The sequence below is a fragment of the Microtus oregoni genome, unplaced genomic scaffold (assembly GCF_018167655.1).
Source record: "Microtus oregoni isolate MIOR12 unplaced genomic scaffold, Mior012 000028F_ref0000031, whole genome shotgun sequence".
Taxonomy (NCBI): Eukaryota; Metazoa; Chordata; class Mammalia; order Rodentia; family Cricetidae; genus Microtus; species Microtus oregoni.
Window position 1 is genome coordinate 3,084,312 of NW_024543087.1, and position 16,947 is coordinate 3,101,258.

Sequence of the window (16,947 nt, forward strand, 5' to 3'; positions counted from 1 at the left end):
ATGAGACAAAGGTTTAAAATTTGTTTACCTCACAGTTTCACACATGTGCGGTGTCCTGTGGTGGCATCTTGGCCATTACCCTTTCTCGTACCCCTGCTTTCCACTGCATCCCCTTCCCCAACAAGTCCCCTCCATGTCCTTGCTTTTTCCTCCAGTGAATTTTTTCTAATCAACATGACTTTTCTATATTACTGTTTTCAAATCCTGCTGCACAGTACTTTACCAATGCCCTTTTCTGTGGGAGAGCAGAAGCCACCTCCTTGAAACCAGTGTTTATGACAATAGAAGAAAAGAGGCCAGAGGGTGGTGCTGTGGTTAGGAGCCTGCAGCTCTCACAGAGGACTAGGGAGTCAAACCATCTGCAGCTCCAGTCCCAGGGGATCAGGGGTCTTCTTCTGGCCTCTGTGGGCACTGCATGCACATGGTATACATACGTACTACATACAGGCAAAAACACAAATACTTATAAAGTAAAAAGAAAGGGGAAAATTAAGCAAAACAGAAAAGTGCTCATAATGGTCTAATTGTAAGGTTTTCCATTTCTGCGTTTTATAAGCCACAAACTGTCTAAATTTGACACTGCCGCTCATGCTCCTTGTGTGTGTGATAAGGAGTTTCCCTGCAATGTGGGCCTGCGCTGTCTCAATACATGCATCTGAGTGGCTGTGTGCTTGCTCCAGTGCATGCATGGGGGTCAGAGGTCAGCCTTCAGGAGCTGGTTCTCTCTTCCTACCATGTGGGGTCCAGGATTGAGCTCAGGTCATCAGACTTGGTGGCAAGCTCCAGTACCCACTGAGCCCTCTTGTCGGCCCCACTTCCCCGTCATACAGCTAAGTCAGCTCGTCGTATGTACATGGTGGCTAGCAGTGGTGGTTGATGCCTGACTGCACTTCAGAGCCTGTGTTTTCTCTCTCTCTCCAGACGGTCCAAGGTTGCTCGCGTGATTGGCTTGCTGGCCTTGCACACCACAGAACTTGAGGAAAATGTGCCAGTTATCGAGGTGACGTCTTTCTTTACTGACATGTTAAGTGTGGCAGAGAAGATGGCTTTTGGTTTTGTAGTTTATGGCACATAGCTTTCATTGGCCTTCGTTTAATTTTAATCTGAGGAATTGTGGTTGTTGTAAGACACAGACCTTGGGGTCCTCCCAGCCCAAGCTCTAATCCACAGTTCAGCCTTATGGAGAACTTGGCCTCTGGTTGGACGCAGAGGCTGCGGGATGGCTAAGAGCACACTCACATTTAATCCAGTTTCTTCTGGGTTTTCATCCTGAATTTAATATTTCCCCTTGTCCCAGGACAGCTGTTCTCTGGCAGGAGCCCAGGGTTTGAAGGTCCCTTATGTACTGAGGACATTTGGATCCAGGGTTGGGCTGGGGATTCCCCAGGGCCCACACTGAGCGCTGGTATTAGAAAGGGTTTTGGCAGGTGTGGTGCTGCACATTTTAATCCTAGTAGAGGCAGAGCTGGTCTACATAGGCGCTCCAGTCAGCCAAGACTACATAGTGAGACCCTGGCTCAAACAACTGAAAGGGGAAATAAAGAAAAGCATCTTATGTAGTCACCCAGCGACTCCAGACCTGTGTGGAGAGCGTTGCCGCTGTGTCTCTACACCAGCTCGGGAGAGCTGACGACTCCCGTCTCTCCTGCTGATTGGCAGTGATCTTTATCCTCAAGAGTCAAGTAGCCGAACATCACCATGGTCTTTAAGGCTAAAGACTGGAACTTGGGGTAGGTGAAATGTTTGTAGGGCGGAAACCGGGATGTGGTGTTGAAGCTGCAGGGGGATCATTCAGTCAGGAGGACTTCCTGCAGGGATGGGTTACCCGGAGAGAGGACTTCCTGCAGGGATGGGTCACCCAGCGAGAGGCGGAGGGCTGTGAAGGAATGAGTGGGCCCCACAGGTTGAGCAGCTCCTGTGAGGAGCCAGCAGTGGAGAAGCTCAAGAGCCAGGATGTGAGCGTAGGTAAAACTGTCTGTGGGGACAGGCGGACGGCACAGCCAGTGAGCTGTCCAGGGCCACACTGTGGAGACTTGGTGCGGAGTTTGTCTGGGGCTCAGGATTGGATTCCAAATGAGAGAGGGGATCCTAGGGGGCTCATGAACCATGAAGTCCTGGGTGTCGCTAAAATGCTAGAGAAGGTTCAGTGAGAGGGTGGGAACGTTGGTGAACTACATCATATCATTGGGGAAACTGGGTGTCCAGGATGGGCGGGCTGAGTAAGAGCCGAGAGGAGGGTGCTGGACTGGCTCGTACGTATCCGACTGGGCTGCCTCGGAGTGGCCAGCCACACTCTGGAGAAGCTAAGAGCCTGGCAGCTTCTTATGCACAAGGCTGGAGGCCCCAGCAGACCTCGTCTGGTGCTGAAGACCTGGAGGATTCCTGGACAGACACCCGTCTTCAGCCCTTTTTGGAAGGCTGAAGAAACTGGAGTCTGATGCCAGCTCAGGATGGTGACAGCAGCAACAGGGTAGACGAACCGGCAAGAGGTGGAGCAGGCAGGCAAGACGCAGTGCTTTTCTGAGGGCCTCCTCAGGTCTGGGCTCTCTGGGAAGGTGTTGTGTGCCTTCCTATGGGTGCCCTGACTGAGAAAGCCCTTCCAGGTCTGCCTGGGGCTTGTCCCAGCTGCTTTCGGCTCCAGTTAAGTTGACCAGACTAGCCATCACTCACCCTGACATACAGTTTCTCCGTTACTCTGATGCCCTTGACAGATTTGCTAATCACCGTGATAGCATCTGAAAGCAGCAGAAGCTAGCAGTATGAATTCTGTGTTTAATATTTGCAATGCTGAATCATCATAGACCTGCAAACGGAAGCCAGAACGACATGTCACATAGTCCCCCTGTCAAAACTCCAAACTCCGCATAGATGTTGGAAGGCACGGGGAGCAGTGACTTTCCCAGGCTGCTGGTGGGAATGTGAATGAGCATGGTAATTCCGGAAAACCCGCTGTGTCTCCCAGAGCCATGTTTGTTATCACACACACTCAGTGCTGTGTGACGTGTGGAGGGATGTGTATCTGTGTGCTACCTGTACCACCCCACGTCTAATAGAGTGGACGGAGCGTGGCTTGCTCTCGCCATGAGGTACCGGCAGCGCTAACAATAACGAACTACAGCTCTGGGCTGGAGCGAGTCATGGTTGGCGCTCGTCGTGGGTGTGAGTGGGACATACCACGAAGTGACCATCTGGGGGTATTGAGAGGTGCCCAGGGCTGTGGCTGCTCTTGTTCACAGGGCCGGCTTCCCTGGAGATCTTGTTTTAGGGTTCCATGAGGGAACTCAGCTGTTCACATGCTCGCCCAAATCCCGGTCTTCTTCTATGGAGAAGGTTGTTCTCCTTGACAAGCACATGGCTTCAGCAGGGACACACATAGATCCAAGAGCGAGGGTGGGGACACTCACCTCTTCAGCCAGAGCCAGGTCTCCCTCACATCCCTGTTCCCTTGGAGATGTCAGAGAAGGAATCTGAAGATGAGGGCTGCCTCATGGCATGACTGGGGGAAGCCGGGCAGAGCTCAGCCCCAAAGCTGAGAAGCTTCCTTTATTCCCATGGAGTCTCGTGCCAAGGACTCGCCGTGTCTGTGGCTGACAGATGGTCCCCACTGAAGGAATCCCATGGAGTCACCCTAGCGACAGGATCACCTCTCTCTTTCCTCCACACCTATGGCTGGTCCTCCCAGTGCTTGCTCTTGCTGTTGTCCATGGAGAGCCTATGGCCATCATTTCCTGGGTCACGCTGTGGCCAGGCTGTCTCAGGCCACTTCCGCGAGGTTCTGTCTCTGTCCCTTGCAGCCTGTCCCCATTGCCTGCTTGTGTTTTATTGGCTGAGATGCAGGGGCATGGACAACACCCTCTTGTTTCTTTCCCACTTCCTACTTCACAACCTGTTGTAAGAGCTGCTGGCCTGCTTTTCATCCCACCCGGCTCCCGCACAGCTAGCTTTACACCAGAAATAACAACACACAAATTGTATTCTTTTAAACACTGCTTGGCCCATTAACTCTAGCCCTTACAGGCTAATTCTCATATCCCGATCAACCCATCTCTAATAATCTGTGTAGCATCAGTCTTACCTGGAAAGATTCAGCATGTCTGACCTGGCAGCTTGCTTCATGGCGTCTGCCCGGGAGAGGGGAGCATGGCCTCTGAGCTCACTTCCTCTTCCTCCCAGCATTCTGTTCTGTTTACTCCACCCACCTATGTTCTAACCAATAAAATGGGCCAAGGCAGTTTCTTTATTAGCCAATGACCTTCCTCCATCAACAACCTCACCCATGAATTATTTCATTTTTGTGTGTAGTGTGTGTGTCTGTCTGTGTACATCTAGGTGCACACATGCACACAAAGGCCAGAGGCTGATGTCAGGTGTCTGCCACTGTCATGCCTCCACCTGTCCCTGCAGACAGGGGTCTCACTGGCGGTCTGGACTGGCTGGCCATGATCTTGGGGATGCGTACCCATGCCTGCCTTCATACCCTTAATTCTAGGGTCTGAACTCAGGTCTACACCCTGACTGAGCCATCTCTCCAGCCCCCAGATTTCACAACTTTAATAGGATATTATATATTTGGCAGAAATTGAAAGTACCATATTCATTCCAAATGTATTATCAGGTAAGGAAGCACTCTTCCCATGTCTGGTCACTGGGACACAGCTGTCCCCAGCTGTCAGAGACAACGCCACAACCTGGAAACATCAGGTGCCGGCTGCCAGCTGGTTACTAAGCTCAGGGGCCCTGACCTGGTGTGGCACTGCAAGATGAGAATCTGTGTTCTACTAAGCAGCCTTCCCTAGGGAGAGACAGACTTTGCTGTCGGGCTATGGCCCTGGATTCCACAGGAAGAAACAGTGTATGTTTAATTGCTGGGTGGACAATTTTGAAGTGAACACACATATAGTGAATTAGATTTTGTTGAAAACGGGGAATTTACACAGTGTGTTGAAATAGCTGTTGGTACATCTTTCCGGTAGTGGTGTGTGTGTGTGTGTGTGTGTGTGTGTGTGTGTGTGTGTATGTGGTGTTTTTTTTTTCTCCAGACAGGGTTTCTCTGTGTAACAGCCCTGGGTGTCCTGGAACTCACTCTGTAGACCAGGCTGGCCTTGAACTCACAAAGATCCACTTGCCTCTGCCTCTCAAGTGCTGGGATTAAAGGTGTGTACACCACACCCGGCTGTATTCTATATTTATATTTTTTTCTTTCATGCACTTTAAGAGACTTTTGTAAGTAGTTGGCTTTATCAATCTCAGAAGCCACCAGGAGGCAGCCAAGCACTGAAGAAAATGAAGCACCTGTGGCCGTTTGTCTTTAATCTGGATTAGCAGGCACAGGTACTGGTCACGTTTTACCGTGTTGAGGCATTTCCACTCAGAATCTGGCAGTTGTATTGATCAGTTCCGTTTGAGGGTTACCAAGATCAGTGTAATCACAGGCAGACTTGGCTGCCTGCGTGACTTCCTGAGGTGCCATTGGTGGGCTCCTGGTTCGGAACTCCTGAGGTCTGGTCTATGTGAAACTCTGACCCGCTCGGCTTCCTCCGACCTCGTCGCTCTACAGAAGGGCGCTGGCCAAGTCTAAACCTTCTTCTTTGGGTCTGGAGCCCCTCACTGTTCCTGTGTAAGAGCTCTCAGGATGAGCCCTCGTGTGTGGTCCGTGTGTTTGGTCTTTGGAAGGCAGAAGATGCTTTAAGATGCTGAACATAAGCCTGCAAGCCCGAGAACCGATGGCGAAGGTTAACCCTTTATGGACGTTTTCTTTCTCTGGAAAATTTCAAAACATGAAAGTAAAGTGTGCGGTAAACTGAGGCAAGTCTCAGCACTCGGCCGTCCTCTGGTCCTCCGTCTCCCCACTTCTTCTCTCCCTTTTCCTTTCTGCTTCTCACTCGCTTTCTTTCCGAGGCATTTTTTTAAATTTTATTTATTTATTTATTAAAGATTTCTGTCTCTTCCCCGCCGCCGCCTCCCATTTCCCTCCCTCTCCCCCAATCAAGTCCCCCTCCCTCATCAGCCCAAAGAGAGATCAGGGTTCCCTGCCCTGTGGGAAGTCCAAGAACCACCCACCTCCATCCAGGTCTAGTAAGGTGAGCATCTAAACTGCCTAGGCTCCCACAAAGCCAGTACGTGCAGTAGGATCAAAATTTCTGAGGCATTTTTAAAGAAAATTGTATCAGTTTGCTCATAGCTACAATTCATATGACTTCATTTTTACTTATGCATATTTGTGTGTCTCTGTGTGAGTACAGACAGATGTCCTGGAGGTTAGAAGAGGGTTCTGGATCTCCCGAAACTGGGGTTACTGGGTGCTGGGAACACCCCCGAGGCTCCGCAAGAGCCACAGTCACGCTTAAGAGCCGAGCCACTCTCCCAGGCCGCGCTTGGGTCCCTGGCCGTCACTTTAGGCAGCTTCGCCTAATTCTCCATCTGAAACCCCTCTGGGGCTGGAGTGGTGTGCGCCACACCTTTGGGGACACCTGCATTTCCTATCGACACTAGAACCTGGTTTCCTCTACAGTTTTTCTTTGCAGCATTTATTATTGTAAATATTCTAATTTAAAAGTGTGTTTTTCTATTTATGGCAATGTAGTTATATAAACCTTCCAAACAACCCCCTTCCCAGCAAACTAAGAAAAGACATTTGAAAGCTCAGGATAAAATGTGACCTGGAGGTGACCAGGATGGGCTTGGCTTGCAGTCCGAGCTTGGATGTCATCATTTACAGCCCCTGATGTGGCTAATTTCAGTGAACTCGCCCTTGGATTTTTCTGGTAAACAAGCTTTTGTTTATTTTCTGTTGAAAATGTATTCAATTAGTTAATTATACTTCAATGAGCTGGTTGGAGCAGGACACAAAGTTATTGAAAGCAAAAAAGCATGAAACAGACAATAACATATTTCATTAATTCTTTGAGAATGTCGTAGAGTGTTTTGATCACACTCAGCCCCATTCCTAGTTTCCTACCTCAGCTTTGCCCCCCCACCCCCGACACTCTCTGTCTGTCTGTCTGTCTGTCTGTCTCTCCCCACCCCTCTCTGGGCTGTCTGTGTACTAATGGGTGTGAGATCATCCACTGGAGTGTGGTTGGCCTACAGGGACTACACCTGTAACGCAAAGTGACTCTCCTGCTTCCAAAGCCATCGGGTGTCCATGGTCCCTTCTCACCTTGCGCCACAATGCCAGACTTCAGGTGACCGCACCTGCTAGGAGTTCATGAGAACAGCTGTCCTGCCGTGTCCAGAACACACTGCTTGCTCAGCTTCCCTGACTCTGTCCCTTACCCCTCTCCATTCGTCTTCCACCATGCTTGGCAAGCTGCAGCGTGCTTGGGTCGGGGCGATACAGAGTCCCAGTCAGGGCCAAGCTCTCCACAGACCCTAGCTTCTCCACTGTGACCAGGTGTGCGTGCGTGCGTGTGTGTGTGTGTGTGTGTGTGTGTGAGAGAGAGAGAGAGAGAGAGAGAGAGAGAGAGAGAGATCTCATTCAGGGCTCTCCATAGTCCTAGCTTTCTCCACTGCGACCAGGTACGTGTGTGTGCATGTGCGTGTGTATGTGTGTGACAGGTGTCTCATTCAGGGCTGAGCTCTCCACATGCACTTCTTTCTCCACTCTGACCAGTTGTGAGTCTCCGTATTACTACTGTCCACTGCAAACAGAAGCGTCTCTGATGGAGGCAGAGCTGTACCTACGTGTGGGTATAAGGGTAGGATTTGGAAGGCATTTGGATACTGTGTCTGTTTAGCGAGCTAGTGGTAGTAGGTTGACTCCTAGGATCTGTGAGCTCCCCATCTGCAGGTTCTAAGCCCAGATGTGTAGAAACAGGTGTGTATTTCCTGCTGTGTGTGGATCAGGCCTGAAAGCCAACCAGACAGTGCTTGGTTAGCTCCGTAACAGTCCTGGCACTGTTGTACGCGTGGGCGTTCCTCACGGGTCAGTCATTGCCCAGGTCACAGTGTCCACAGCTCCCCCAGCAGCCTGCTACCTTCCTGGTCAGCACCAGGTAGATTTCTTCATGTCCTGTGGCCTATGTGAGGTGTCTTCAGTCCCAGGGTCTTAGCATCACCTTCTGGTGGGCAACCAAGAGCAGTGGCAGTAACCTATCCCGAGAAATAGATGCTTTGTCAGCTGGAAAGCTCCAGTAATGTGGGCACATCAGTTTTTTCTGCAATTGTGCATATATGTGATTTCAGTGCCGATTTTCTGGAAAAATGATACGTGATAAATGGATCATCATGTATGTGTGTGTATATGCATACATACATACATGCAAAATATTCTTGGCCTGTGTCTGTGTGGAGCCCTGACGTCCTGACACATCAGGGGTCACTTTTGTATTGAATGCATCTCAGCAAATAATCCTTGCAAGACATGTTGCAATAGGGCACCAGTTGTAGTGATGAGGCGAGCATGCCTGCTTTTCATCCTGCCCAGCTTCCACACGGCTAGCTTAGCCCCGGAAATAATAACACGGAAACTGTATTCATTTAAACACTGCCTGGCACATTATATCTAGCCTCTTCTTGGCTAACTCTCACATCTTGCTTTAACCCATATCTAGTAATCTGTGTATCACCACGGGGTTGTGGCTTACTGGGAAAGATCCCAACCTATGTCCATCTTGGGCCGGAGCTTCATGGCATCTTTCTGTCTCTGCTTTCTTCCTCCCACAATTTTGTTCTGTCTTCCCCACCTACCTATATTCTGACCTATCAGGCCAAGCAGTTTTCTTTATTAATTAACCAATGAAAGCAACAGATAGATAGAAGACCCCCCCCCCCCCCCATCAAAGACACACTTCCTAATTTCTCATATGGACTGTGTGCTCAGTTTCTTCTCTGGCGTCTTGTAGAACGAGGTTCACTTCTGTGTTTGTGGCTGACTGACTTTTCTGTCCACTGTCACATGGATGGGAGGGCACCTCAGTTGTGTTCCCTGAGCAGCTTACAGAGACACGGGAGTCTGAATACAGTGTAATCCTGCTGTCCCTGAAGGCTAGCCTAGCCGTCCATTTGCATTTGATGTGCTGGTAGATGAAAGAAACATGGAGAGTGACCCAGGGGCTGAAGGAATCGCTCAGACATCACGAGAACATATCCCCAAAGCAGAACAAAAATGCAATTTCACATGAGAGTCCTTTCAGTTACCACCATCTGAGGGAGAGTTGAGGTCCAGCCTTGTGGAGTATGATAGCAAGTCCTGCCCACCACCCCGCAGACTCGCAGCTGCATCATGGGCGCGAGGGTCTTTGTGCTGTGACTTTACATCGTTGTCAGCAGAGCCAGTGTGACAGTTAATTCGACTCCACCAGAAACATTTCTGTGGTGACTGCATGTGTGCTGCTCCCACATGGATCACTGGGGCAGCCAAGATGGCTTAGCAGGCAGAGGTGCTTGCAGCCAAGACTGACGACCTGAGTTCAGTCCCCAGGACCCATGTGGTGGGAGGAGAGGATGATCCCTGAAATTTGTCCTCTGATCTCCACATGTTTGCTGAGGCATATGCACCCCAGTAAAGAGTAAATGTAACAACAGTATGTATCATTTATGCCTTTGTGGGGTGACCACATCGGTGTGGCAGCCTGGAACCTGGAGGAGGAAACGGATTTCCCGCCATCCTCCTTAGGCCCAGGCAGGAGTAGCCAGAGTCCTGGCACAGGGTCCTGTCCTGGGGAAAGCAGATGATGTTGCCGTGGAAACGGCTCCACGCTGGGTGACAGATTGCCAGCCACTTCCACACTACTGCCACTACTGCTTCCATGGAGGGTGCCAGGCTTTATGCGTGGTCAGGAGGGGAGATCAGAGGCCAGCTCTGCTGTGGGGACTTGGCACCTGGGTACATTAGCCTTGGTTTCCTTTTCTTTTTGATTTTTTTGACACAGGGTTTCTCTGTTGCTTTGGAACCTGTCCTGGAACTAGCTCTTGTAGATCAGGCTGGCCTCAAACTCACGGAGATTCGCCTGCCTCTGCCTCATGAGTGCTGGGATATAAAGGTGTGCGCCACCACCCGGTCCAACATTTTCTTAAATTAAAAAAATTCTTTGTGTATTCCTGTGGGATCACAGTGTAGAGGTCGGAGGAAAAGCTGGCTCTCCCCTGCCACTTGAGTCCTGGAGATGGAACTCAGCCCATCAGCCTTGGCGGCCACTGAGCCCTCACAGTGGCTCTGTCTGCCTCACTTAATTAAAAGTGATAAAACTAATGGTTTGGGAGTCTTGAAAGAGCTAAGTTACTCAAAGGAGCACTGTTATCAGGCGAAGTGCACGGAATGAGTGTTCCTTGTGTGGCTAGCAGGGAAGTATGGACGTAGGCACAGGCAGATGCTACCCTTCCCTTTCTGTGGGTCTCAGGAACTGGGAAGGGAGAAACCAGGGAGGCAGACGTTCCTGAAGGGATCGGCCCAGCCAGAGCCTCCCACCCATTGTCAGCTGAGACTGGTCAGCCGTGGTGAATACACGGGACTCATCTGCCAGGGCGATGACTCTGAGGGACGCTGGGGATGGGGTTGGAACCCAGGGTGAGCTGCATGGTGGAGGCAGCTATCTGGATGGTAGCCCAAGTTCAGTCAGCAGGGATGTCTGACCCATTCTGTCCCCTCCAGCATCAGAGGACTCTGATGCCACTAGCCTGCTACCTGGTGGCCTCATGGAACCTCAGAGACTCAGGCTGGCCCATTCTCCGTTAGTCAGGCTCTCAACAGAGGCGGTAGCCAGGTCAGCTGAAGTGAGCACAGGCCTTGTTTTCCAGCCACGGAGTCCTGATGAAGGTCAGCTCTTCCAGCTGACTGTGTCCGCCCTCTGGTGGTCACTCGTGTGGAGCACCATGGTTTCTATACCGTGCTCTCAGGGAAAACCTGCCTCCAATACTGTTTCTGTTTATCGTTCGTCTGTTTAAAGATGTAAAAATGCAGGTTTGCTCCAAGCTTCTGACCCCCTGGCCACCAGCCGCCAGCTGCCAGAGCTGGCCTGGCGCTTCCTGCAGTCCTCTTCTGTCTAGTCCCAAGGTTGTGGTTCTCAGGGGTTCCTTTCCCCACTGTTTTACTGAGCCCCCATTTTGGGGGGTTTGCAGTGATGCAGCCTTCTGATCTGCACGGATGCTGCCGTACTGTGCAAATGCCCCTCTGAGCAGCGATACTGTGAGAGCCTCAGCCATGGACACAGGCAGTGAGGAACGCTGGTCGGTTTGGCCTTGTGGATACATTATTCCCTAAAAGCAGTGTTTGTAGTTGGTTCATGGATCAACCCAGTTCCTGTGCCCTTGAGGTAAGTGGCCTGCTAGCAAGCTGTGTCCTGGACCCTCCCACCAATCCAGGTGTACAAAGGTCGCTGCTGTACCCTGCCCCTTGTTACAGTACCAGCCAGTGCGCAGCAGGTGGTTGTGTTCCAGTTTATTCCAGAGTTGTGCGGCTGGCTGCTGACTTCCAGATGGAGTAGGGCTGTGGCAGGAAGAGTGACAAGGCCCAGGCTGGCTCGGGCACCTAGAACTTTCCTCAGGTCATGTACAGCATCTCAGTTGTCAGAAGTAGTTTCCGGTAGCATGGCACGTGATAGGGGCTGCCGCCATGCTCCCTCAAAACACAGGCTCACCAATGATCAGCAAGAGGGTGGGGGGCTCCAACAACCAGAGTTGTTGGACCACCTTATCATGGAGGGCAGCCTGCAGTATCATAACTTATCTTTTAATATCTGTTTGTCTGTCTGTTTATTATTTGGTTTTTCAAGACAGGGTTTCTTTGTGACCAGATTGTCCTTGGACTCACAGAGATTAACCTGTCTCTGACCCAGTGGGTCTAGGATTAAGAGTGTGTGCCACCACCACCCAGCTGAATGCATTTTGTGTTATTTATTTTCATATATGCATATACCTCCCTGTTTTCATGTGCACCACCTGCATGCAGTTGCCTACACAGGCCAACGAGGGCATCGGATCCCATGGGACTGGAGTTACAGGCAGCTGTGAGCCATCTGGTGTAGGTGCCGAGAACCAAGCCTAGGTCCTCTGTGAGAGCAGCCGGGTTTGTGGCCACTGAGCCACCTCTCCAACCCCCCTCCTTTTCTTTGGAAGGAAAACTCCCTTATGTTCCATGTGGGTCTCTTGAGGTCACTGCCAGTGGCACACACCGTGAGCCTTTCAAGGTCTGTCTCTTTACGTCTGTCATGTGACCCAGGGTCCTGCTCACCAGGTCCAGTTAGCAGAGTGTCATCAATATGGTGAAGTGGATTGGTGGTGATGATCGGGGTCCTTCTGGATGGGCGCAGCAGGGGACCCGGCACAGAAGCAGCCATGAAGGTCATTGTCAGCGTCCCCCACTTCATCTCTGGACCGGAAGGCTGAGCCCCTCAGAGGCTGGTGTCCCCCGCACCTTGGCTTGGGTGGCTCAGAGGGTGAAACGGAAGACCGTACTCTGGAATATCCTAGAATTCCAGGCTACCTCAGCTTTCAGGCCAGTGTCCTTCCACCCTGGAGGCACGGTAGAGTTCTGGGTACCCAGCACAATTCTGTTAAGGGAGTTCCCAGACCACTCAGGGCTCCCCTGGGGGTAGATGTAGGTACCTGCAGATCTGAAAGCTCATAATCCCACTGTGTGGGCAGAACGAGCCCTGGCTCAGTGCCCTGACCCCCTTGCCTGGTGTCCCTGGACACAGCTGGCTGCTGTGTGCACTCTAGGCTGTGGGAGCCTCTGAAGATCCCAGCACTCTGGCCCCTGGAGCCCGAGGTCATGTTTGAGGTGTCCAGCCTAGCCGACCCCTTGTGGCCCAGTCCTTGTGGTGGAGGGAGGTTCTAAGTGTGGGGTGCGGCTACTGTTGATGCCTGCTCGGCAACACCTGCTTGGTTGGTGTCTCCGGGGAAATGTTTCTCTTACTGCTTCCTTTAGCACCAGAGTCCTGTTTCTGGCTCTCTCTTGCAGAGTGACCCATCTCTTATTCATACAGCCTTGGGGTCTCATCTTGATGTTGATGGTCTGTGATAGCGCACTAAGGACAAAGCCTGGGGTTTGTCTCTTGTTCCTTTTCAAAGTCATTTCAAAGTCACCAAGAATCACCACCCGCTCTCCCGAGTTAAAGCTGCCTGTGTGCTGGCCAAGTTTTTTATTTCCTCTCACCTTTTTTTTCCTGTCTCATTTTGGTCTTTGAACTTTTTTCTTTCCTCTCTCTCTCTCTCTCTCTCTCTCTCTCTCTCTCTCTCTCCCTCTCTCCCTCTCTCCCTCTCTCCCTCTCCCTCTCTCCCTTCCTTCCTTCCTTCCTTCCTTTTTCTTTTTTTCCCAGCTCAGTTGTGCGTATATCATGTTTATCTAATATAAACTAATCCCAGTAGGAGGACATTTATAATATTTTCTTGCCATCTGTCAGAAGTGGGCAAAGGGATTTTGTTATCACCAATCTCTTCATTTGCGTGGTGAGGTTCAGCACTACACAGTTTGACAAAGTGCTTTTGTGTTTATGTTATTGTGTGTATGCATTGAAAGGTCTTCCATGTGGGTTCAGGAGAGGCACTGAAATGGGTTACTGGGGAATAAGAAGGTTATCAGTGCCATAGATAGCCAGCAAATAGTGTGGGAGGTCAGAGGAGAGGTCAAGCCCCAGCAGTAAAGACACAGTGTGGCAGTGGCTCTGAGGAGAGGATTTAGGACCCACACGACAGAACAAAGGTCTCTTCTTGTCTCTTTCTGAGGATGGGGAGGTTTAGGCTCTCTGATTTCCAGGAAGAAGGCAGAGAAGAGGGATGGAGTCAGGATGTGGGGCCACCAATAGCCAGTCTGAGGTAAACGCACTTCCCTGGGCCAGAGATGCTGATACCCTGCTCATCGCATTTTATGTGAATGGCATTTGTCTGTAAATGTGCATGTGCACCATGTGTGTGCAGTGCCTGAGGAGGCCACAAGAGGGAGACAGATCCCTCTGGAGATGGATTGAAGACAGTTGTGAGCCACCATGTGGATGCTGGTATTTGAACCCCCGTCCTCTGGAAGAGCTGCCAGTGCTTTTAACCACTGAGTCACCTCTCCAGCCTCCTTCCTTTCTTTTTAATATTAATATTTATTTAAAATATAAAGATAAATGGGAAACCAATATCATGGTATTGCAGAGACCTGTTAAGTGCCACTCACATTAACTCTGTAGGTGGGATGTGGGGTTGCTGTTGTGACTCCCCTCTGTGTGTTTACGAGACTCTGACTACAGTTCCTTGGGCTTAAGGCTTTAAGGGCGTGTAGCATTAAAATGATCTCAATTCCTGGGGCGCTCACCTCTGCAAACATCCGTGGGTTATAGATGCTAGCACTAAAAACAGAAAACCCAGACTGAGATTTGCGTGTAAGATGTCTGATTTTTTTTTTTCAGTGAGCCTATTTTTCCTGCAGCTATAGAAATTCCACAGATGCTAGGTGCACTCCCAGTGGCATCCCCCAGTGGTAGCCCCTTGGGTTGTGGTCAGGAAAGCAGCCTCGGTATTTCGAGGGCCCTCCAGATCCTTACCACCTTGTCTGTCTTTTCCGTGTGTTTGGCTCCTTTGGGGGTGCTGCTCAGACAGCGAGCAGCGCAGTCTTTGGCTTTCCCTGCAGTGTAGTTTCCTGTGCTCTGTCTGCATGTCTGTGCATCAGTAGTTGGCTCCCTGTTTTGTGTTTTGAAGCAGCTTCCATGGCACAATTGTGCCACACTGAAGTCACCATTAACACTTTGACAGACACTTGGGGCCTTTCCAGTCTTGGGAATTACAAGAGGAATTGCTGGATACAGGCTTTTTACAAATCCTGTCTCTAGAGTAACTGTCCAGGTCAAGTAATTGCCAGGTTTAATTTTCCTTTTCAGTTGTCGATTTATTTATTTATTTATTTATTTCTGCAGTGCTAGGGATTGCACCCCCACCTCTGCATGCCAGGCAGAGGGCCTGCCGCTGTGCTGCACCCCCAGACTTTGCATGCCAGGCAGAGGGCCTGCTGCTGTGCTGCACCCCCACCTCTGCATGCCAGGCAGAGGGCCTGCCGCTGTGCTGCACCCCCAGACTTTGGCTTTTGATGTGGAGTTTTACATACAGCACAGACTGGCATTAAACTCACCACAGTTTTGTTTCTGCCTGTGCTGCAGCACACACTCCTGACTTTTAAAGACACCAAGCTGGTTTACAGCATGGTTATCCTATTCATACCCCACTTTCAAGGTGTGGGTGATGTGGCTTCTTCCCAGTTCACACCCCGCTGTCTAGGTGTGGGTGATGTGACTTCTTCCCCTGATCCACACCCCACTGTCAAGGTGTGGGTGATGTAACTTCTCCCCTGATCCACACCCCACTGTCAAGGTGTGGGTGATGTAACTTCTCCCCAGTCCACACCCTGCTGTCTAGGTGTGGGTGATGTAACTTCTCCCCAGTCCATACCCCGCTGTCTAGGTGTGGGTGATGTGGCTTCTCCCCAGTCCACACCCTGCTGTCTAGGTGTGGGTGATGTAACTTCTCCCCAGTCCACACCCCGCTGTCTAGGTGTTGGTGATGTGGCTTCTTCCCCTGATCCACACCCCACTGTCAAGGTGTGGGTGATGTAACTTCTCCTCAGTTCACACCCCGCTGTCTAGGTGTGGGTGATGTGGCTTCTTCCCCTGATTTACACTCCACTGTCAAGGTGTGGGTGATGTGGCTTCTTCCCAGTTCACACTCTGCTGTCTAGGTGTGAGTGATGTTACTTCTCACCACCCCAATTGGTTCTGACTCTCCCTCTGGGATGTTGTATTTTAGCTGTTCTGATAGGTGTGCAGCAGTGTCTCATTTGTCGGTTAATTTGCATTTCCCTGCTTTCTGTGGTAGTGAATTTGCTGGCCGTTTGTCCTTTTTGGTACAGTGTCTCCGTGCCTTCAATGTTAGATCAGCCTTCGACAGTGGACTTCACCTCATGGTCACTCTCTAGACAGCTTGTAGTTTGTGTTTAAGCTGGTCCATTGAGTCAGTTGTGCATGGTGTTGGCTGAGGTTGAGGTTCCCTCGTGATTTTCTGGGTGGCTGTCCAGTTTCCCAGGCTGCCTGTGACACTGAGTCTCCCTGTCGGTTTGTCCCGTTGGTCAGACCCACTCTTGGGTGCTGTTTGTGGCTGTCTTTATGTCTGGCCATGACCATCAGCTCTTTCTCTGTAGTGAGATCTCCTTGTGTTCTTGAAGCAGCGTTGTGTAATCACACGCAGTTCCAGCCTCTCTGCGCCCTCATGCTAGTCCATCCATGTTTGGGAATCTCAAATCAAAGGTTCTTCTGTGCCAAGGAGTGGGCCTTGAAGTACAGGACTGTGAGTGTGGATTTTCTGGGGTTTGCTTTACATTGTTTGCAGGTTAATAGCTAGGGATTCACATTTAGGATTGGTGCATGTGCACGTGTGTGTGCATGTTATGTATACATGCACACACACGTAAATATATATGAATATGCATGTTTACATAATATATGCATGCAGATATGTACATGCACACATGTATATATTTAAACACATATATGTATTCATGTTTGTGTTCATGATGCATGCATATGCATGTGTGAACATGCATATGTGTCTATGTATATGATATATGAGTATATGTATATGTGAACATGCACATGCATACATGTCCACACATGATATATGCACATATATACACATGCACGTATGTGAACATTTATGCATATACATGTCTAGTGCATGATGTATTTATGTATATATGCACATATGTGTCTCTGGGTATGCAAGTGTATGTGCATACACACCTATGTTTATGATGTGTATATGAACACATATGTGCACATATGCCTGTATAGACTATATGTATGTGTGTGTGTAATCTATGAATGATAATTTACATATATATATATGTATAGGTATGTGTGTAAGCAGTCTGTGTATATGATGTATGTATATATGTATATGTGTGTACATATATTTTTGCTGAATTGACTTGTTCACTGTGATGAAAAGTTTCATTGGCCTCTGATCAGTTTGGTTTTCTCA

General features: G+C 50.0%; 1 protein-coding gene across 1 annotated transcript in view; it reads left to right on the forward strand.

Moving 5' to 3' along the window:
* Ulk4 (unc-51 like kinase 4) overlaps positions 1-16,947 on the forward strand; it is a 303,260-nt gene that overhangs the window by 34,746 nt on the left and 251,567 nt on the right. The window contains exon 17 of the mRNA XM_041677287.1: positions 922-1,000. Within this exon, the coding sequence (XP_041533221.1) occupies positions 922-1,000 (79 nt within the window). The remainder of the gene's footprint in view (positions 1-921; positions 1,001-16,947) is intronic.